Here is a 24,568-nt window from a genome sequence, read left to right on the forward strand (position 1 = left end):
TGGCCTCGGCCACAGAATTAATACATATGGATGTATCCCAATTATCAGAAATGGAATTCAGAGCAACAATGGTCAAGATGATGAGTAAACTTGAAAAAAGCATCAGAGAAAGCGTTGCTGAGAATATAGAATCCCTAAGGGCAGAAATGAGAGCGAATCTGACAGAAATTAAAAACTCAGTGGGCCAAATACAGTCAAAACTAGAGGCTCTGACGGCCAGGGTCACCGAGGCAGAGGAACGCGTTAGCGAATTGGAGGATGGGTTAGTAGAAGAAAAAACGAAAATAGAAGCTGGTCTTAAAAAAATCCACGCCCACGAATGTAGATTACGGGAGATTACTGACTCTATGAAACGATCCAATGTCAGAATCATCGGCATCCCTGAAGGGGTGGAGAAAAACAGAGGTCTAGAAGAGATATTTGAACAAATTGTAGCTGAAAACTTCCCTAATCTAGCAAGGGAAACAAGCATTCGTGTCCAAGAGGCAGAGAGGACCCCATCCAAGCTCAACCAGGACAAACCTACGCCACGGCATGTCATAGTGCAATTCGCAAATATTAGATCCAAGGATACAGTATTGAAAGCGGCCAGGGCAAAGAAATTTCTCACGTACCAAGGCAAAGGTATCAGGATTACGTCAGACCTGTCTACAGAGACCTGGAATGAGAGAAAGGCTTGGGGGGGCATTTTTAAAGCTCTTTCAGAGAAAAACATGCAGCCAAGGATCCTTTATCCAGCAAAGCTGTCATTCAGAATTGATGGAGAAATAAAGACGTTCCAAAATCGCCAATCATTAACCAATTTCGTAACCACGAAACCAGCCCTACAGGAGATATTAAGGGGGGCTCTATAAAGGTAAAAAGGCCCCAAGAGTGATACAGAGCAGCAAGTCACAACCGATACAAAGACTTTAAAGAGAAATGGCATCATTAAAATCATATCTGTCAATAATCTCTATCAATCTAAATGGCTTAAACTCTCCCATAAAACGCCACAGGGTTGCAGATTGGATAAAAAGACATGACCCATCCATTTGCTGTCTACAAGAGACTCATTTTGAACCCAAAGATGCATTCAGACTTAGAGTAAGGGGATGGAGTACCATCTTCCACGCAAATGGACCTCAAAAGAAAGCTGGAGTAGCAATTCTCATATCAGATAGACTGGATTTTAAACTAGAGGCCATAGAGAGAGATACAGAAGGGCACTATATTATTCTTAAAGGAAGTATTCAACAAGTGGATATGACAATTATTAATATATATGCCCCCAACAGGGGAGCAGCAAGATACACAAGCCAACTCTTAACCAAAATAAAGAGACATATAGATAAGAACACAGTAATAGTAGGGGACCTCAACACCCCACTATCAGAAATAGACAGAACACCCTGGCAAAAACTAAGCAAAGAATCAAAGGCTTTGAATGCCATACTCGACGAGTTGGACCTCATAGATATATATAGAACACTACACCCCAGAACCAAAGAATACTCATTCTATTCAAATGCCCATGGAACATTCTCAAGAATAGATCATGCTCTGGGACACAAAACAGGTCTCAGCCAATACCAAAAGATTGAAATTATCCCCTGCATATTCTCAGACCACAACGCTCTGAAATTGGAACTCAACCACAAGGAAAAACCTGGAAGAAACTCAAACACTTGGAGGCTAAGAACCATCCTGCTCAAGAATGACTCGATAAACCAGGAAATCAAAAAACAAATTAAACAATTTATGGAGACCAACGAGAATGAATACACAACGGTCCAAAACCTATGGGATACTGCAAAGGCAGTCCTAAGGGGGAAATACATAGCCATCCAAGCCTCACTCAAAAGAATAGAAAAATCTAAAATGCAGTTTCTATATTCTCACCTCAAGAAACTGGAACAGCAACAGAGGGACAGGCCTAACCCACTGACAAGGAAGGAGTTGACCAAGATTAGAGCAGAAATCAATGAATTAGAGACCAGAACCACAGTAGAGCAGATCAACAGGACTAGAAGCTGGTTCTTTGAGAGAATCCATAAAATTGATAGACCACTGGCAAAACTTGTCCAAAAACAAAGAGAAAGGACTGAGATTATTAAAATTATGACTGAAAAGGGAGAGGTCACGACCAGCACCATTGAAATTGCAAGGATTATTAGAAACTTTTATCAACAGCTATATGCCAAAAAACTAAACAATCTGGAAGAGATGGAGGCCTTCCTGGAAACCTATAAACTACCAAGACTGAAACAGGAAGAAATAGATTTCTTAAATAGGCCAATTAACTATGAAGAAATTGAGTCAGTGATAAACAACCTTCCAAATAATAAAACTCCAGGCCCAGACGGTTTTCCTGGGGAATTCTACCAAACATTCAAAGAAGAAATAATACCTATTCTCCTAAAGCTATTTCAAAAAATAGAAACAGAAGGAAAGCTACCAAACTCATTCTATGAGGCTAATATTACCTTGATCCCCAAACCAGGCAAAGACCCCCTCAAAAAGGAGAATTACAGACCGATTTCTCTAATGAATATGGATGCCAAAATCCTCAACAAGATCCTTGCTAATAGAATCCAACAGTACATTAAAAGGATTATCCATCATGACCAAGTGGGATTCATACCTGGGATGCAAGCATGGTTCAACACTCGCAAATCAATCAATGTGATACATCATATCAACAAGAAAAGACTCAAGAACCATATGATCCTCTCAATTGATGCAGAAAAAGCATTTGACAAAATACAGCATCCTTTCCTGATTAAAACCCTTCAGAGTGTAGGAATAGAGGGTACATTTCTCAATCTCATAAAAGCCATCTATGAAAAGCCTACTGCAAGCATTATTCTCAATGGGGAAAAGCTGGAAGCCTTTCCCTTAAGATCAGGAACACGACAAGGATGCCCACTCTCGCCACTATTATTCAACATAGTACTAGAAGTCCTTGCAACAGCAATCAGAAGACAAAAAGGGATCAAAGGTATCCAAATCGGCAAAGAAGAAGTCAAACTGTCTCTCTTTGCAGATGACATGATACTCTATATGGAAAACCCAAAGGAATCCACTCCCAAACTATTAGAAGTTATAGAACAATTCAGTAAGGTGGCAGGATACAAAATCAATGCCCAGAAATCAGTTGCATTTCTATACACGAATAACGAGACTGAAGAAAGAGAAATTAGGGAATCCATCCCATTTACAATAACACCAAAAACCATGCGTTACCTTGGAATTAACTTAACCAGAGACGTAAAGGACCTATATGCTAGAAACTATAGATCACTTTTGAAAGATATTGAGGAAGACATAAAAAGATGGAAAAATATTCCATGCTCATGGATTGGAAGAATTAACATAGTTAAAATGTCCATACTACCCAGAGCAATCTACACTTTCAATGCTATCCCGATCAAAATACCGAGGACATTTTTCAAAGAACTGGAACAAATAGTCCTTAAATTTGTATGGAACCAGAAAAGGCCCCGAATCTCCAAGGAACTGTTGAAAAGGAAAAACAAAGCTGGGGGCATCACAATGCCGGATTTCGAGCTGTACTACAAAGCTGTGATCACAAAGACAGCATGGTACTGGCACAAAAACAGACACATCGACCAATGGAACAGAATAGAGAACCCAGAAATGGACCCTCGGCTCTTTGGGCAACTAATCTTTGATAAAGCAGGAAAAAACATCCGGTGGAAAAAAGACAGTCTCTTCAATAAATGGTGCTGGGAAAATTGGACAGCTACATGCAAAAGAATGAAACTTGACCACTCTCTCACACCATACACAAAAATAAACTCCAAATGGATGAAAGACCTCAATGTGAGACAGGAATCCATCAAAATTCTAGAGGAGAACATAGGCAACAACTTCTATGACATCGGCCAGAGCAACCTTTTTCACGACACATCTCCAAAGGCAAGAGAAATAAAAGATAAAATGAACTTATGGGACTTTATCAGGATAAAGAGCTTCTGCACAGCCAAGGAAACAGTCAAAAAAACTAAGAGACAGCCCACGGAATGGGAGAATATATTTGCAAAGGACACCACAGATAAAGGACTGGTATCCAAGATCTACAAAGAACTTCTCAAACTCAATACACGAGAAACAAATAAACAAATCATAAAATGGGCAGAAGATATGAACAGACACTTTTCCAATGAAGACATACAAATGGCTAACAGACACATGAAAAAATGTTCAAAATCATTAGCCATCAGGGAAATTCAAATCAAAACCACACTGAGATACCACCTTACGCCAGTTAGAATGGCAAAGATAGACAAGGCAAGAAACAACAATTGTTGGAGAGGATGTGGAGAAAGGGGATCCCTCCTACATTGTTGGTGGGAATGCAAGTTGGTACAGCCACTCTGGAAAACAGTGTGGAGGTCCCTTAAAAAGTTAAAAATTGAACTACCCTATGACCCAGCCATTGCACTACTGGGTGTTTACCCCAAAGATACAGACGTAGTAAAGAGAAGGGCCATATGCACCCCAATGTTCATAGCTGCATTGTCCACAATAGCCAAATCATGGAAGGAGCCGAGATGCCCTTCAACAGATGACTGGATTAAGAAGCTGTGGTCCATATATACAATGGAATATTACTCAGCTATCAGAAAGAACGAATTCTCAACATTTGCTGCAACATGGACGGCACTGGAGGAGATAATGCTAAGTGAAATAAGTCAAGCAGAGAAAGACAATTATCATATGATTTCTCTCATCTATGGAACATAAGAACTAGGATGATCGGTAGGGGAAGAAAGGGATAAAGAAAAGGGGGGTAATCAGAAGGGGGAATGAAACATGAGAGACTATGGACTATGAGAAACAAACTGAAGACTTCAGAGGGGAGGGGGTGGGGGAATGGGATAGACTGGTGATGGGTAGTAAGGAGGGCACGTATTGCATGGTGCACTGGGTGTTATACGCAACTAATGAAGCATCAAACTTTACATCGGAATCTGGGGATGTACTGTATGGTGATTAACATAATATAATAAAATAAAATAAAATAAAATAAAATAAATAAATAAATACAATCAAAGCAAAAGTATGTTAGCATAAGTTAATGTACCTTATCTTCTTTTAACCATTTCTCCAAAAGCTGTTTCCGCCCTTGCTGAAGTACAGGCCTACATAGTTCTAAGGATTCATATTTGTTTAGCTGACCCTGGTCCAAAAGGATTCCAAAGTACTGAAGTAGAGGAGAAGTTTGACCTGGCTGGGCTGGGACACTCTGGAACCGACGGATAGTATCTGGGGTACGAAGGATTCCCTTTAAGAAAGAGAAATGTGAAAGACTCCTTTTAAAGGTGATCCAACATCACACTAATAACTCCAAGGATCTCTTGGGTCAATCTTAAAAGCATGATTTCATCTACCAATGTAACAAATTCCAAATCTTCCATACATTAAATAGCAAAGATTCAGTCAATGTATGTCACATATCTGGTTCAAGGTTATGAGATTATTCAGAATCAGAAATACACCAATCCAATTACAATGCCAATGTGCAAGAGAACAGCATAATCATAAAGTAGTTATAGCTAGCTATTGTCCCAGGTTCACATTAAGTGCAAACTTCGTAATACTGACCAGGGTGTAGGGTGTTAATTCAGTCCAACATAATACTAAGGTGATGAGAATAAATTCAGCTAAATTTCAGACAAATCTTCTTCCATAAATTAAACAGAAATCGATTTAGTTTTCAAGTTTAGAAATAAAATCAGTAACTATCATTCATGAGGGTAAACAGTGTTGTAACTAAGTAACTGAACATTAATACATCTATGTAAATCATGGCTTACTAGATCTACATAATCTTCTGACACCAAGTTTTAAAAAGCTAACCAAGTCTAGAGGCACTGACAAGTAACCTATACTACAGGAAAATGCAACTAAAAAGGGTTAGTTTCTCTGGGGAAAGCTGGTTCCACTTCTAACATTATTAGAAATAGAACATATTAACATTAATCCAATCATGGCAACTTCATTTCCATAACTATTTACCTTTGGTGCATTAGCAGCTACCTTTGCTGCCTCTGAGTAATTTCCCTGGGCAAAAAGAGCATTAAATTTCCGGGCAAAGAGTTCTTCAGCACCAGCTAAGTTGTTACGTACAGCCATTCTCAGAGCCAAATCAGGATTTTGTAGGACATTGGTGATATAAGGAATTATGTTTTCTTCTTCCACACATACTGACAGAACCTGCAATTTAAAGATTAATGAATAGCTCCAATGTATTCATTTGGATATCAATGATACCAAATTTGTTTAAAACTGTTTACAACTGAGTTATAAAGCTAATGAAATTGCGACAACTGCATTCTTGTTGCCATAAAAAAAATAAAAAAAATTTAGGGGCACCTGGGTGGCTCAGTCAGTTAAGTATTTCTTAATTTTAGCTCAGGTCACGATCTCAGAGTCATGGGATCAAGCCCCGTGTCGGACTCTGTGCTGAAGTATAGAGCCTGTTTGAGAGTCTCTCTTTCTTTCTCTCTCCCCCTCTGCCCCTCCCCTGCTCCTGTACACACATGCACGTGCATGCTCTCAAAAAAAGCAAGCCCAGAAGAAAGAAGACTAAAGGCTGCTAACCCATTTGGTTGGGGATTCTTAAAATATGGCCATATTTATAATATAAATTACCACCTACTTCATAGTATCTTCATACTGTCTAAACTAATTGCTTTGCTATCATCCATTCATTCTTAACAAGGTTAATATCAAAGATTAAGGCTCCCGTTTAAGCTGAGCTCTGAAAGGCAGCTCTCCATATGGTTTATCGACTCTTGGGAGGTAGTCTGAACCACCTATAGGACTATGAAAAAGCTCTGCAATCTAAATGAAATCTAAGGTTCATTTGGAAGAAGTTTAAGGTATATTCCTTTTAACTCTAAGATTTTTTTAACAAGGATTTTCAGTAATTTTAATTACATTTACACTCCTAGAGGCCAGATTATATACTCAATGAGGGGAGAGATCACTGAATCCTCACGCACCTAATATAGTGCAACGTATGCAGTAGGTGCTTAATAAATGTAGCATCAGCAAAGAGCACTTCCTAACTGGTTCTATTTGGAGAACAGTTACTCACCCTTAGCCCTCCTAAAAAAAAAAAAATCACTATCACAGAATGCTGCCCTACTTGCCTAAAATCTGAACTACTATCAACTGACATGAGAAAGGGAGCCTTCACTTCACTATCTACATATCCATTCCTCTCCCCAACACCACAGCTGGTTATACACCTCAGCTTACAGTCTACTTACATTATTCCAACAGCTCTCCTCATACTATAATTTCTCATCTGTTTCTCAGCCACTATTCCACATAAGGACAGGGACATATCCTTCCTGAGTTGTATTATTAGCACGAGACAGTGTTTTGCCTGCAATAAATGCTTGATATTTGTTAAGTAAATGAAAATGGAAAATTTCTGTCCCAGTACGAACAAGAATGAAAACACAATCTGAGAACTAAATAATCAAAGAGATAGGTAACCGTGTACCCTGCCTGTTCTATTTTGAGAAAAATGAAGACATTTTAACTTCCAAATGCTTTCACTTCTACAGGTCAGAGCCCCCTACCCTGAAGTTTAGGCTATCCTGTATCTGCCTCATGTCATTCTACTACAAATCAAGACATTAAAGGAAGTAATTACTTGTTCTTTACAGTCATTTGCATTCCAGACTCTCCCCCTTAATTTAGTGCTCAGTTCCCAGGAAAAATAAGGAAGATGAATAAATCCGGTTTCAATTACACTGTCTGAAGCTTCCTAACGATTGCTACACCTTCGTCCTCCCCAAACATCAAATCCAGACTCACCTTTATCCTATTTTAGATTGTTCTAGCAGATTTCTAGCAACCAGTACTTAATATCTACAAGAGACAGAGAAGGTTCCTCTACCTCTGAAGTACTCACTCAGTTCTACCAAGTTCAGAATTTAAGCTAGATATTGGCAATAATGTTCTCTTTATTGCTTTTGATTTTTAAATCAATAGAAACCAAAAACTCATTACTTCAGGGCATATGTCCAGCTGCAATTGACTGTGATCAAAAACAAGAGCAGGGGCGCCTGGGTGGCACAGCGGTTAAGCGTCTGCCTTCAGCCCAGGGCGTGATCGCGGGGTCCTGGGATCGAGTCCCACATCAGGCTCCTCCGCTATGAGCCTGCTTCTTCCTCTCCCACTCCCCCTGCTTGTGTTCCCTCTCTCGCTGGCTGTCTCTATCTCTGTCAAATAAAAAAAAAAAATCTTTAAAAAAAAAAAAAAAAAAAAAAAACAAGAGCAAATGCCTTGAGGCCTAAGGTCACTATAAACACCCATCTCCCCACTCAAAGCAACTGGCACAGAAAATTTATTCGGAAGGAGAATAATCAAAAAATTCTCATAATCAGAGTTATGAATGGCAAATATATATGGTGAAATTTTCCCAGATACTTTATTACCTTAAAAATATCAGCACAGTAGCAGAAATAAGGAAGTCTTTAGTTTAATAACCTCATAATAAAATTATCACTAACCTAGTTCACCAAAAGGCCAATTCATTCCTGATTTTTCCAAGAGAGACCCATACAACTGAATAAATGAAAGCTACTGAATTTTTAAAGTTGTTTTAGTGCCAAGACACTGGTTGGTATAGAAATGTAATTTTTATAAAAAGAAAAGCCCCTTTTCTAATAAAGAATAGTGACTGAAGCAGTTAAACAAGCAATTGTAATTCACTGTGATAGATGTAAATGAGGAGGGCTACCTAAATTCTAGGGGCATAAAGCAGAAGCACCTAACCAAGTATGGAGATGAGACAGGGAATTGATAGATAGGGAAAGACTTCCCTTTCTCTATAATATTTGCCTCTTTACATATATATCATTTCCCAGAAATTAACAGAACAAAGGAGGGGGGAACCTATCTAATTCCTTTGCTTACTTTCAGGGGAAAACACTAATTTGAAGAAAAACTAGCAAAAGGCAAGATCAGTAACAGTACTGCTTTAAACTCTGAACCATTTTTTAGAAAATAAGATACCTCCTGGTGGAATAATTTTGATCAACTAAAATACTAAGAAAACAGAAAAAGGATCACTTCTGACAATTTTACAATAGCTAATATTTTCCCTATCTAATTGGATAACTTTCCAGGTACCCCGCAATAGCTACTGTAATATATCACTTTCCAACATTAAATATTTAGTAATAATTAAAGAGTTAGGAGAAAAAGAGAGGTAGAAAGAATTCTTTCCCCAGTAGTTGACTGTCTTTAACAATCACAGAAGAGAAAAATCCCTATTAAAAAAAAAAAAACCACCTGTCAAATGTGACCCTAATTGTTTCTTTGCATGGAGAGTCATTTCTTTCCTTTTTTTTTTCTAAAGATTTATTTATTTATTTGAGAGGAGGGAAGAGGCAGAGGAACAGACTCTTCAGGCAGACTCCCTGCTGAGTGCAGAACCCTACTCGATCCCTGGACCCCACAACCCATGAGATGGACCTGAGCTGAAATCATGAGCCAGACACTTAAAAGACCGAGCCACCCAAGAGTCATTTCTTTTGACAATGAAGACAGATAAACACAATCCTAAGTGGCTATATGTCAAACAGTTTCTTTCTTTGAGTCAGGATCAAAGAGAGACTTTTTATCAAATACGCTTCTGTACTTTTATGTATATATTACTTCTGACATCCAAAACATTTGCTTTTTGGGAAGAAAAAGTCAAGTTAACGGTTCACTGTTTAATTTGTTTCAAGATTTCCTTACTTGTCCCTTTCTGTTTACTCCAATTATTCCAGCTGTGGCTTCATGAGGTGCAGTAACAAAGATTGTTTCTCCACTGATTCTATTCATGTAGATACAGGTACCCGTCTCAAGATCATAGAGGTGGATATAGCCATACTTAGTAATCAAGAACACTACATCATGCTTTTCACTGATCTGTATAAAGAAAATCAACACTTCAGTAAAATCATGAATCTACAAAGGGAAAACTTAATTCAATTCCATTTTAGAGATGCTAAATTCTATAACTTTGACAAGAGGCTTATACAAAAAATTAATATATATGGTTTCCTCATTTTTACAGCCATTTACTATCCCAAGCTCTTACAGTAAACAAAGAGCATGAATAAAATGTATAGAAGAGAAAACATAATTTTGAACTTAGGATAACCCAGCTTATGCAATACATGAAAATTAAGAATATTTCTTTATAAAGTTCCACTAATAAACTTTACTATCGAATAAAGGGTATTTTTCTAAGCACTACTAAATTATATCGACTATGAGTAGTAGTTTTGGGATTATATCAACTATGAGTAGCAGTTTTGGGATTAATTTTGTTATGAGAAGAGATTTTAAAAGTTCATTTGTTTGCTTAAAATACCTGCATTGCAACAGGAAAGTCATTTTGTGCTTCTGGAGGGAAGAAAACATCCACTGCCTTCTTTGGAAAGGGCTGGTTTCCTGTAGGTGGTGTGCCAACTTCAATGATATGTAACTATTCAAAAGAAAATAAAATTGATATAAATCTCGTTCATTTAGCAGTTGATCACAGCAGCTTCATTTGTAGCCCCAGACTGGAAACAACCCAAATGTTCTAAAATAAGTGAATATTAAACTACAGTACACCTATATCATGGGATGCTCCTCAGTAATTTAAAAAAAAAAAAATTCATGAACATTACGCCCAGTGGGGGAAAAAAATGCCAATCTCAAAGGGTCACATGCTATACAGTTCTAGTTATATAGCATTCTTGAAGTGACAATATTATACAAATGCAGAGTGAATTAGTTAGGAGTTAGAGACATTGCGGAAGGTGGGGGAGCAAGTGGGTGTGACAATAAAGAAATAGAGGGGGAAAATCTGTGGTGAAAGAATAGTATATAATGAATCTATTCCTTTTAAATGACAGAATGATACAATTGTACCAATGTCAATTTCCAGTTTTTCTACCGTACTACAGGTATGTAAGATGTAACCAAAAACAAGGTAAAGTACACAGGGCTCTCTCTGCATTGTCTTTGTAGCTTCCTATGTATTCTTTTGAGATTAAAACTTTTAAAAATAGCTGGAGGGATCACACCTCAATCTACCATAAACTAAGGGCACATAATGGTAATATATGACCCAGGAAGGTACTTTCTCATGGCTTTCAATTATAATTTACTATTTCCAAACAGAATCCTAACTTATGTTGTTAAATTCTTCTCTGCCTATACGTCTACTCTAACACAGATAGAAAGTATACACCTAAGCTGTTTCTCTAATCACATATGCCTCATGGATGAGAACATTTTGGTTTAAAATATCTGATGCTGCACATCAACGAGGCAAGAAAAGTAAAAAAATCTCAATAAAAGAGCATTTTATATTTAGCTTAGTCATATCAGGAATGGACTCAAATAAAAAACAATATGGTTTTCAAGATATATACCATATGAAAATTGTAGTCTCATCTTTTTTTTTTTTTAAGATTTTATTTATTTATTTGACAAAGAGAGACAGCCCGCGCGAGAGAACACAAGCAGGGGGAGTGGGAGAGGAAGAAGCAGGCTCCCAGGGGGGGAGCCCGCTATGGGGCTCGATTCCAGGACCCTGGGATCATGCCCTGAGCCGAAGGCAGATGCTTAACGACTGAGCCACCCAGGCGCCCCGGGTCTCATCCTTAATTTGGATAACTACCCACACTGACAAGAATGGTTTTCTTTCAAAAGCCATTGCAGACTGCTGCAGAGAACACAGCTGCCTTCCAAAAGCCATGGCAGAGTACAACAGATATAGCACAATGTATCAAATAGACTCAAGAACCCTTAACAGGTTTTCAGATACTAGAAAAATGACATTAAAGTTTTTTCCCAGTAGGATTTTTAAAAAAATATCTCAGCTTTAGGTCTTAAGGATAATATCTGACTTCTAAAACTTATGCGTCTTTTTGTGAAAGTCTATCAATTCAGACCAAAATACCAATGTTTTCTATCCCAGTACTACCAGGCCCGACCCTGGTTAGCTTCTGAGATCAGAGGAAATTGGGCAAGTTCAGGGTGGTATGGCCGCAGACTAAATACCATTGTTTTCTATCTTTGTCATATTAAGAGGCTGACTGGATCATCCCTCATTTCAGGGATTCTTATTCTGAAATTTTACGCAGAATTTTAACTTTCCATGCATATGCTCCCTCTCTAAGAAGCTATGGATTTCAAACAATCTCTATCTTAACTTTAACTACTTATGGAAGACTTCAGAGATTCTACTCAGGCAGTTACAACAGCAGCTAACAGAGTTTCCAGGTCAGCAGTACTAACTGTGGCAAACAGCAGTGCAGTCAGTCACAATAGCAGCTAAGTCCTCAGACTTCTATGTCAGGGCTTTTGACTGAGAACATGGCGCTGCCCATTCTCCTTTTTACTCTTCCTCATTTTCCCCCAAAGCTTGGTCCCTAAACTTCCTAGCTAATTGTAAACTATCCGTTATCTTTTCACTAAACTTTTTATATTCTAATCAACCAGGCCTTGTTTCTACTGTAACTAAGAACCCCAACATGTAAAGTACTTCAATTTGTCCAAGTGATTCCAATGTACATCCAGGGCTAAGAAGCTGACTTAAGAGGATATTACTCAACTTTTGGTCCACATCCAGTCACCTAGGGCATTTAAAATATAGATTATGGGTTCCACTTACTGAGTCAGACTCTCTAGATATAAGGCAAACAAATGTACACTGTAGCAACCCTAAACATTCTCATACACAGTAAAGTTGAAAAACATCAAATTAAGGCCTTTGGTAAAGGTAAGCAAAATAAAGTGTCACTATAAACAGCTGATATAAAAAAAGTTGTTAAAGAACATTATTCATTTTAGACAAGTATCATTAGGAAACATTATTTTAGATAAGCATCACTAGAAGCAGAATTTAAACGAAGTTACCACAAATCTGAATATTAAAAACAAATTAACAATGAAAGGAGAAAACTATTTTGAAATTAGAGGACTAATTAAATTAGTAGAGAGACAAAAGACAAGTTCTTACTAAAAAATAATTTCCAAAGCCAAAACTTACCTTCCCTCCTGCTTGACCCCGTACTGCAAAACAAAACAACGTTGATTCTTCTGCATTTCCTTCCATTTTAAACTGCGCAAAGCTAGCCGCATGTCCTTCAATGGGCTGAGACACTTTCCTATCTACAGAATATAACTGCATAGCTCCCACCACACGATTTTGCTACAAAGGAGCAAAGAGAACAAAGTTTGGGGACCCAATTAATCTATGACTCCCAAGAGTCATCAACCAATAAAATAATTAAAATGCTTCATATCACCTTTGGCAGGATTTATAATTCTTTGTAAATTTAGTCTCTCAATGTAGATTTGATACTTCTTAATTTAAAATTTGGCTCCAACATTATCTTATTAAAGATTAATATGTGCCTCAAAAACACCCATTTCTTTACAGTATCTTGAAAAAAATAATCACTTGGTAAGAGTATTCTGAAAATGTATGTCAGTATAAAGCCATTAAGCTAGCAAGCTTTATTTCTTAAAAAAGAAACCAAAAAAAAAGGCTTTCAAAATAAGTTTGATTCACCAGTACTAAATATAGAAGATGTAATTTCAAAATAAACTGCATTCTGCTCACATTAATTCTCTATACCTTTTATTAAACACCTAGAAAATTGTTACCTGTGCAGATATGCCAGTCAGAAGTAACCACTTTTGCTTTGCATCTGTACGATAATTGATAATCTGGCACCCTGCAAGGCTAGAATGGCGATCAAACATTTTTACTGGTTGAGACTCTCCTTCCATACTCCAATGATAAACTGCATTATCCGTAACAAGAGCAACCGTATTCAAAGAGATCCATTTCCAGAAGGTGACATCATCAGTCATGGTATGGGCCTTCATTTTACTTTTCATTTCAATGTTAAATATCTGAAGAGTTTTCCCAGCTAAAAACAAAATTAAGAATTACGAATCATTAAGAAAGCAAAGTTCAGGATAAATTATCTAGCTAGACTATCTCTGTAACAAGACCTGTAACTTCAAAATAAAATGGCTCTATCAGGAGACTAATAACCAACTACAGAAGTCACACTGATAGAGCAGCAACCTTTGAAGAGATAGCGGAGACTAAGCCAACAATCTATCTCTACAGCTGAAGCAATTAGCTCTACTCAAATCTCATTATCTCTACTAAAGACATTTTAAAATAAATAGTATGACTTCTATAGAATTCTAAATCCCAACTGAAAATGAGTCTGAAGACTTAACAGTGATGATAAATAAGGTTGTAGCCTTCATGCTGGTAATTAAGAATGTTTATGCATAAACTAAGTTAGTTGTAGGTACACAGAACAAAGCAAATCTCATACAAACACACAGGGAAAATGTCTACTCTCAAAGGCAGTCATCCCCCATCCAACCAAGTCTTGTGGAAACTGCCTTTTTGGAGGAGGATCTACTTCAACTCTGCCTTGCACCAAGCACATAAGAGAAGTACATGCTACATCTCATTGGTTTAAGATACAAAGGAAAAGGTAGAGGTGCTGGAAAAAAAGGAGACAAAGAAGGACAGTTTCAGATGCTGTTAATATGCTGGAGATACAAACAAAATTCACGCTTCATCCAATTACGACAGCAAACACTTAGTAAAAGAGGATGAAATTTGCCTCAAGTGTTGTTAAGAGTTCACGGAGTCAGATGCAAAGGCTTATACTTGTAATTTGAAATCCATCAGAACAAAAAGTGATTTGGTCTAAATTAACGGAGTCAAAGCCCACAGCAATCTCAAGGCTAGCTAATCCAGATTAGTCCTTAGAGACTAAGGAAAACTCCATTCCTGAGCCACAGATAATCTGGCTCTTGAAAAACAAAAACTGTTAGGATAGCGGGAGGGGAGGGAGAGCTGGCAGAATGGGACACAAAACATACAGCTTTGTACCATGACCCTTCTTACACATGTGTAAAAACTTCTTCCATAAAACAATGCTATTCCCATCCCACACAATATGTAAACCACAACCAGACTTGAACAATTGTTAGAGTTATAGTCCTGTTTATAAAAAGAAGCGAGGGGTTTAAATTGGCTTCAGAGGGAAGCAATATTTGGGAATGACTGACTTTCCTTTGCTGCCTTTCCCAGACCCTAGTTAACAGACTTTTATTTATTTTTACACAAAAGGGGTTGGAGTGTATGTACGTAGGGTAATTTGGGAAGAAGGGTAAGATGACAGCTTAACTCTGTAACATAGACATACAGGCACAAATCTATAATGCTATTATTATAATGCTCTGAACATCTTTTCAATTTATTCTTTTTATATAACAGGACAATAACTAATACAATCTAATTTAAGATAACTCACCATCTGCACACATAAGAAAGCATTAAGAAATGTGATAAGATAACAATAACATTAAAAATAGAAAAGAACTGTGAGAAAATTAAAACGATGGCCTTTTAATAGAGCGGTGTGAGAGTTGCTAAGCATCTGAATCTAAATTCTTTAAGGAGGCTGAAGGGAGCTTAATACTTTAAAGTATAATACATGTATTGTTTAACAGATGCAAGAAGCTTGCTGTCATTAAACATGTGGTCCCAGGTGAAAGCTGGACCATCTCAAGACGAGATCAACAACGCCTATCTTGGATACGTAATGGTGACATATGACTTATTTGACTATGCTTGCCTCCAACCCTGCATTTAATTTCCAATCAGTATCACTACCAAATACAAAGTTTAAATTATGTGAAGCAAAATCTGTTTAAAAATCTCAGCATCTTTAACAACTCACCCACAAATTTATCAAGAAATTACTAGGAACCTGAACTCTTCCTCCTACTACCAAGAAGAAAAACAAAGCAAAATACAGACAATTAAATGCCTTTTTTAAAGTCAGCCAGCTTGTCACCTAGTCCTCCCACAAACTTCTGTTTTAAAGGGTCAATTACATTCTCACTCTACAGTTCAAAGGAAAAAAACTAACATAGGCTCCCAGACAGTATGAGCTTCTTTGAACTGCTTTGATTGTTAGGTTGTACAGTTCCCTACTGTGAGAAACAAAAAGTTAGTCTGAATAAACTCTAACACCCTTGATCCCAAAGCTTTAATATCCATCTAAATATATACACACTTTTAACAATCGGTGTAAATTTAAGACATTTTTTAAAAAAAATAGGCTCCACACCCAACGTGGTGGGGCTTGGACTCATGACCCTGAGATCAAGAGTAGTATGTTCTACCCACTGAGCCAGCCAGTCACCCAATTCAAGGCATTTTTAGAACTTGATAATCTAAATGAAACACACACCTAAGTATAAAAAAGGCACAGCATAAATGTTTAAGTTTATCTTCATAACAAAATTCTGCAATGTTTAAGTACTAATATTAAAGTATATTTTATTCCAGAATATGAATCACTAATTTCTTGTCTTCTGTACATGGAGTTATATTTTTAGCAGTCTTGTCACACTGGAGGTATAAAATGTAAATTCATTCAATCCAAAACTTAAAATTTTTCCAAATAGTCTATGCTGAGTAGAAAGCAAGACATTCCACAGAAACATGCCAAGTCGTGAAAGCAGTTAAAATCAAATTTAGTAATAGATTTAATTTTGCAGATTTAACCAAATTTAATCAACATACTAAAAAAGGTAAATCCTAATTACTGTATCTGAATAAATTAACATGGGGAAAAAAAGAAAGAAACAAATCCCCACAATCTTTTATACCTTTTAATGCAATTACTTTGCTAGCCGGATTCATGATGGCGCTGTCTGCTGAAATTGGTCTTCGAATTGGATTACTTGGGTCATTCATATCAATGATTACCACCTGGGCCTGCTCTCCTACTTTCTCTCTAATGCAGATGAATTTGTCTGACTCCATAGTTAGTGTACTGAAGCCAATGTTTGCTGGGTTTATACCCAGGTTCTGGAGCTGGGGGGAAAAAAACAAAAACATAATAAATCATGTTACGAAGTGAATCAGAAAGACTTGACATTCATGTATTGTCATCATTACACATCCTCCTTTAACCATTAATGCTTTAAGGTCAACAGTGACAACTCCATTATATTCATTCAAATGAGGCAATTGATAGCCAAATGATGGCTCTTTTGTTCTTCCAACAAATACGGCATTCAATTATCTTGTTATAACCTTGTAGTTTTGACTAGAGATTAACTAGTGGTTAAAATTAAGAGGCAGAACAAGTACATAAAAGAGTAAAGGAATGAGCTACACCTAAGAGCTAGTCTTTGTGGCTCAGAGCATCTGAGGTCACCCATGTTTCTTGATTTAACCTCCCTTACCCCCTTTAATATTTAGCGGTCACTTGCTCACATGCATTGTACTTCGGGAAACCGAAAATTCACCATAAAAAGATTTAAAATTTCAGAGTTCTTATCTAAAGGAACTCATACTAACAAAAGCAGACAGACAAGTAAACAATTAGCAATGCTTTGCAAAAAATACCAAAACAAAGATATGTAAGAGGGACCTAGTCAAAGGACCACAGCTAAAGGAATGTTTTCAAGGAAGGTAGACAAGAGAATGCACAACAGAAAGAACAGATACTAGGGCCTAGAGATGTGAAAGGGTAATCTGCTAAGGAAAATACAAGTACTTCTGTTAACACTGGGAGTACAGACTTATGAAAGGCTTGCAGAAAAAAAGAATTAAGGTTTTAAAGGCAAGCAAGGGCCAGACTGATGAGCTAAATGTATCTCAGTAAGAATCCTGAATGTCTTCTATAGGCAAAGGAAGGTACTGAAAGGTTTTAACAAGGAAAATGATGGAATCAGATTTGCTTTGTATACTCAAAAGATATTAAAATATTTGCTAAATAAGGAGGATCTAAAGACAGTAGGTATCTGAAAACCCATTAAGTGTGTAAGATCAAAAGGCACTTGCTAGAAGGAGGGCTCTACCAGACTGGGTCATTAATATTCTGGGTGACTAACTATAGTATGACAGATTAAGTCCCACTAAAAAATTACCAGAAGGTTTTATTAGCCTTGACCAGACTAGTGTTTTTTTTCTTTTCTCCAATGTATAATAAGTTCACATGGAACAAAACGCAAATAAAAATGAAAAAATGCTGGGGGAACAAGTCTTCCTTCTGCCTGAGTCACCCAGATTCCCTCCTCAGAGACCACCACTGTCATTACTTTCTTATGGACTGGCTGAGCCAAAGTTAATTGTATTTTATCTAAATTCTTCTGTCAAATTCTAATAGGACTAATTATAACCAGGCCAGGATCTGAGTAAAATACAACATAAGATTAAGAGACTGCACTTCACTTTCACTTTCCTCTTATACCTCAATGACTGCAAGCACAACCAGTTATAATGTGTAGTTACAGTACCTCAGTTACTGAATACCAGGGCAAGGAGTCAAGCAATCTTTTAACTATTAATACAAACATGGTAATAAAATAGAAGATTAACTGGCTTTACAAACTCAAGTATACCCTGCAATGCAAGGCAAGTATACAAGCGTGAGATAAGTAATTTATAATAAATTTGGTTACAATAAAACTTTATAAAATATTATTTTTTGTTTCTTCCTGACTTTAACTTTATAGTAACTTTTAGGTCCAGAATTAATGAAGGAAGATAAATAAAAGAGGTCTCCAACCACATATAAAAGGACTGTGGGTGGGCTTCTGGAGGCCAAGTTGTCCACCTAGTTTCAGAGGTATATACCTCTATTTTTCTGAGTGGACAGTCCTCAAACTCTTGTAAATCTAATCCAGTTACCTTTCTAATACTTGTGGAGAATAAATTCCAATGGCTCCCAGATCACCTAGAACTCTATGTGTAAAAGCAACACATTATCTTCTTAACTATTCTGTAAAATAAGAATCCTATGTTTCTAAGTCACTATACCAAACATTCACATAAGACAAGCTTAAGTCCTACAATGTTGAGAAAGAGTACAAATTAATAGTGTTAGTCAAATAGTAGCTAACTGAATCCCAAATTATTCCTCAGAGGCAGGTACAGCTATAAGAAAAGAAAACTATTAGGAAAGACAGAAGAAGAAAAAAAGAAAAATCAAGAAAACTTTCTATCTTATACCCAACTAGTCTCCAAATAAATCAGTCAAAAAAGCATGTTGTCAACAGTTAGCACTGACCTTCAGACTCAGGGCTGTTTTATTTGCAGAAAAAGCAGATTTGGTTACAAATGGGTGGGGTTCTTGCACTCCTTGCAATCTATATAATCTTACATTCTTTTCTCATTCTTCATTTACACATTCTACCACGAAAGCTATGCGTATATATTTTTGATCTTCTCTACCAAGAATGTACTAGTGCTATTCAAAATACTCCACATGAAATAGACATACATGCTGTATTCAAAAAACAAAATTAAACAAGAGGCAAGTGTCACACTCTCACCAATTCCACATGATTAAACATTTTAAAAAGCATACTTAAGCAATCCCCATTTACACTACTACAAAAGAAATTGCTCCCTCCTAAAAAGTTTCTCCCAGTTGTTAGGGTGACAGGAACTTCAAGTGACATATTCCTATCAGTTAACAGTTATATTTGATTCCACTTCTTCAAATAAGGTCAGTGAGACTTTTCTTTCCTTACTAGTGATACTTTTCAGTGAAAGTGCTCAGAACACTCACCAATTCTTCCTGTATTTTCCTACAACATATTCAAAAGGGAAACATTCCCAAACACACAGTAGTAGGACAAGACACCATCATTAACAGCAGTTTTGACTTAGGTACATCCTTAAAATAGATCATATAAAAGGGTTATTATAGATAACTATGTCTACTAATATCGGTACAGATAAAAACTTAAAATGCAACAATGTTTTTAAAAAAGGTTATTATTTTCAACAACATAAACTAACCATAAAAAATTCTTAGTCAATTATAAAAGTCTGATGGTATAGGAGCTATCTACCACAGAAGTTGTGCAACAAACCACTAACAAACTCAGGGGACATGAAAGAGTCTCCAAACTTAACAGCTATTTTTAGAGAATACACAATAATATCCAAATTCTGGCTACATTTTTTATACTCAATTGGCAAAATGTTGCTACTATTGAAGCTGGGGATATTCTGTTTTGCTATATGCTTGGAAATTTTCAGTAAAATTTTGACTTCAAAATAATTTTTTTATTATAAATTTAAAAAAATATGGAATCAATAAACTTAGGTCCAAGAAAAGAGGTTACTTATTTTTTTGAATAGTTATTACATGCATATGGCAAAGTATTCAAACAGTACAAAAGGGTATACCATGAAAAGTCATCCACCTATGTTTCCAGTAATACCTCTCTCCCCCCAGCAATTAGATGCTTTTCCATTTAAAGACAGCTTATATATATACAAAGTATAGATTTCCATCCTCCCTTAAAAAAAGAAACAACACTAATAGCACATGCACAAAACCATACAAATTATCAACTGCTCCCTTTTGAAAGAAAACCAACTCGAATGTTGCAATTCATTTGATTTCCAAACTACATTTTGGCCCCTGGTCCATAAGTGGCACTACTGCAGGACTTGACACTTATGCCTAGTTTAGTTTCCAAAATATTTCAGTAAACAAATTTACTGTTAATCAGCCAACTCAAAACTCTGGAGAGTCCTGGGGTTACATGTTAGAAATAATACAAAAATGGGGCACCTGGGTGGCTCAGTTGGTTAAGTGTCTGCCTTCGGCTAGGGTCGTGATCTCGGGGCCCTGGGATCAAGCCCTGCGTCAGGCTCCCTGCTCAGTGGGGAGTCTGCTTCTCCCTCTCCCTCTGCCCCCCACTTGTGCTCTCTCGCTCAAATAAATAAAATCTTAAAAAAAAAAAAAAAAGAATGCAAAAATGTTTCTTTTTCCTTCTCCTCCCCTTCTCACCCCAATTTGGATTAACATGCCTGTGGGGGAAAAAACACTACATTCTTAATTTTTGTAGTGTGACATAGTATTTCAGATTCCCCATTATCTAGAGAACACAGAAGGTTCTTCATTCAAGTAGACAATTAGTATAAAAATATATAACTTTGATTATAAAGTACAAGTGCCATCCAAAATTGGTTGGTTCGGTGGATTTTTCATAAGAAAAAAATGTCTGGGTTTAGTCCCGGTTTTGCCACATAAATGATCATGGGGAAATCAGTAATCTGTGTATCTGTTTCCTCTTCTGAAACATCTGAGATCCCAGAATTGTGAGGATTTAATGCAGAGCACTTAGAACAATGTCCGACACATAGTAAAGGCTCAATCGATACTATTAGAACACACAACACATCAGTACTTAGGCCAGCTCAAAATCAGCTTTTTTTGTATTTACATTTTACTATCTGCTTAATTCAGCTGTCCTACAGGTTGCTCGAGAAACACTGGGTGTGAATATCTTTTGACTACTGATAATAGATTAGTGGTCTCTGGGTCCTTAACTTACTCAGACACTGAAATGCCTTAAAAAAAAATAGGGAATTACACTTAAAAACCTTCAATTCTGTTCTTTAATTTGACTAACTAAAGTTAGATAGAGACCAGACTCACCAAAACTACATAACATTTTCATGCTAAGTAACCTGTTTTAATTCTATTTTTAGGTGCACCATGGAACATCCTTAAGATTTTCTAACAAACGGGGCGCCTGGGTGGCACAGCGGTTTAGCGTCTGCCTTCGGCTCAGGGCGTGATCCCGGCGTTATGGGATCGAGCCCCACATCAGGCTCCTCCGCTATGGGCCTGCTTCTTCCTCTTCCACTCCCCTGCTTGTGCTCCCTCTCTCGCTGGCTGTCTCTATCTCTGTCGAATAAATGAATAAAATCTTAAAAAAAAAAAAGATTTTCTAACAAACTTGGCAAATATGCCTCTAACACCTTTGCTGAGGAAGCAAGCTGGGAAAGCTAATGCAAACAGATGGCATAAGGTCAGTATCATCAAAAATTCTCTTTGCCCTAAAGAGCTCAAGACTAAAAAAGAAGGTAAAAGGTAAACCAAGCGTAGAATTTCTCTCCTCAATGTGCAGAAAAGTTTAAGGCACCTGGTTCAAAGACCACACTAACCTATACCATACCTTTCCAAAACCAGAGTTTCCCAATCATCCAATACCACACAATTCCAGGTCAATTTATCCAACTAAACTTTAAGCTCTTCAAATAAAAGAACTTTCTTAAAGAGTGAAACCCTCTTCCATCTTTTTGTTTTCAATATGTCTAACTAACGTTACAGAGGTGACAATCACCTTACACAGAAAGATAGCACTTCTTTTGCTATACATACACTGCTAATTACTTTTCAGGACAATTACACATTAAAGGAGGTTTATGAAATCAGGAGTCAACACCATTAGTATAAATAAAAAATATAAAAGACCAATGAAATTTTTAAAAAGTCACTCTTCTCCAAGTATTACAATAATTGATTCAGGGAAGAATCATCAATGGATACTAAAATTAATGGATGAAACTTCCTTCCTTTGGTAACCGTAGTGTCGTTATATAAGACAGATATTTACAGAGTCTCACACTATTTCCCAAGATACTTATTACAAAAGAGAAGAGGGGTGCCTGGGTGGCTCAGTCAGTGAAGGGACTGACTTTGGCACTGGTCATGATCTCAGGGTCCTGGGATTGAGCCCCGTGCTGGGCTCCCTGCCCAGTGGGGAGTCTGCTTCTCCCTCTCCCTCTGGCACTCCCCCTGCTTGTGCTCTCTGTCAAATAAATAAAATCTTTAAAAAAAAAATAGAAGTTAAAGTGCATGATATAGAAAAAACAATACAAAAAATAAAAAAAGATAAAAAATAAAAATAAAAAAATAAAAAATAAAAAAAAAAAAATAAAGTGCATGATAGCTTGAATTTCTCTAAAATGTTTAAAAGAAAAAAAGCAAATATTGCAAAATATCAAAAATCTAGATGACTGGGATACAGCTCTCCCTAGTCTTACATGAAAGCTTGCAAATTTATTTTTTTTAAGTTTTTAAAAAGGATTAAATTCTACTGTCTTATAAGGTTACAGAAACTGAAAATTAAATTGTGAGGAATAGATTTTTACTAGGCAATTTACCTGTACAGCAGGGAGGAACAATACAACTTTCAAAAGGTAAAGACGATAATCAAACCAAAGAGTGATATAATTCAAGTGTAAGAGTTACGCTCTGCAAAGGAGTTGTATACCGGATGTCTGCCCAATCAGAACTAAGAGGTTCGCTGAACTTATACTGTCCAAGATAGTGGCCACTGGTCACATGCAGCTATTCAATTTTAAGTAAATAAAATCTAATATTCAGTTCCTCAGTCACACTAGTCCCATTTCAAGTACTCAAGAGTCACATGTGTCTACTGTATTGGAAAGCACAAAACATACAACTAATGAAAAGCATTGTTTTCAGACATTTTCTTGGGAGTCTAACAAACAGAAAAGGAAAATTTCTTTAACATTAAACTTCAGCAAAACATGAAGAACAGTTGATAAAGTTACACAAGAATTTCAAATAAGACAAGGAGAAGCAGGAAAAAGAACTTTCAAGTTTCAGAGTCCAGACAGCCACAGGAGGCTTGGGGGGAAAAAATCTGCAAAGTTCAATACTAGCAGAAGTGAGAACCAAGAAAAACTCCTCAATCCGGGTGCCTCTTTCCCCTCAAGAAATCACTAGACTTTCAAACAGCGAAGGCCCAGGGTTATAAAAGACTGACGTTGTGCAGATGTAATAAGATGCAAATTATTCAAAGAACATGAAAAAAGAGAGGCCTGTCTCTATGCTTGGAAAATTACCACTGATTCAATTACTCAATATCATAAAGCTTTTGGAGAAGGAGTACACATCTGTATGATGAATCCCTAATTTAAAAAAATGTGTGAAAGAGACTGTATTAAAATCAAAGAGATATGGTAAAAAAAAAATTACAGCAATATTAGATTCAGGAATCTAAGTTAAAGATTTGTAAGTTTTCAATGCTTTAAAAGCTTTGTTTTTCCTGTCTTGGTTTTGAAACTATACTTGATTTGATTTTATGTGTGGCAAACAGAAAAGAGAAACTGTCCATCCTTGCTCAAGGGCAAGCAAAGCATAGCTAAGTGGTTAAAGTCAGTTAGGACGTATCAAGCACTTAAAACAGTGTGGGGCCACATAAGCACTCTCTGTTTTATGGATTTCTATCATTTTACAGTTACCTAGTTCGGGGACTATGACATCATGACATATACTATTCCAAAAGAGATTGATTCTGATGTCATGCTACTAACATTACATAATTAAACCTAGGGTGGGCCAATTTGCTTTGTTCTAAACACCTTACTAAAGACAGCATAGGAAAACCTTCGTATAACAAGGAATTAAGAATGGTGAGTCAGCACCTTATTAGAATACATTAGTGATCAGCCTATGAAAACATTGTTAAAGGGACTAAATGGACTATGGATATATGTAACCCAATAGTATACATTTATTAAAAAAGGAAGAAAATGCTAGCAGAAGACAATACAACCAAGTAAAACCAAGCTATTTTTCAATGCCTAATTCTTGAACTGAAGAGGAGGCTCCCTGTTAGCAGTCTCAGCAATCACAATTGTTTGTGCCTA

At 36.8% G+C, this 24,568-nt stretch overlaps 1 protein-coding gene across 2 annotated transcripts in view; it reads right to left on the bottom strand.

Moving 5' to 3' along the window:
• Positions 1 to 24,568, bottom strand: part of CLTC (clathrin heavy chain) — a 67,290-nt gene that overhangs the window by 30,152 nt on the left and 12,570 nt on the right. For both annotated transcript variants that reach the window (XM_011229995.3, XM_002923319.4), the window contains exons 2-8: positions 16,738 to 16,945; positions 13,687 to 13,955; positions 13,067 to 13,228; positions 10,394 to 10,507; positions 9,772 to 9,945; positions 6,025 to 6,222; positions 5,090 to 5,290 (exon numbers count right to left, since the gene is read on the bottom strand). In XM_011229995.3, the coding sequence (XP_011228297.1) occupies positions 5,090 to 5,290; positions 6,025 to 6,222; positions 9,772 to 9,945; positions 10,394 to 10,507; positions 13,067 to 13,228; positions 13,687 to 13,955; positions 16,738 to 16,945 (1,326 nt within the window). The remainder of the gene's footprint in view (positions 1 to 5,089; positions 5,291 to 6,024; positions 6,223 to 9,771; positions 9,946 to 10,393; positions 10,508 to 13,066; positions 13,229 to 13,686; positions 13,956 to 16,737; positions 16,946 to 24,568) is intronic.

This window comes from Ailuropoda melanoleuca, chromosome 13, assembly GCF_002007445.2.
Source record: "Ailuropoda melanoleuca isolate Jingjing chromosome 13, ASM200744v2, whole genome shotgun sequence".
Classification (NCBI taxonomy): domain Eukaryota; kingdom Metazoa; phylum Chordata; class Mammalia; order Carnivora; family Ursidae; genus Ailuropoda; species Ailuropoda melanoleuca.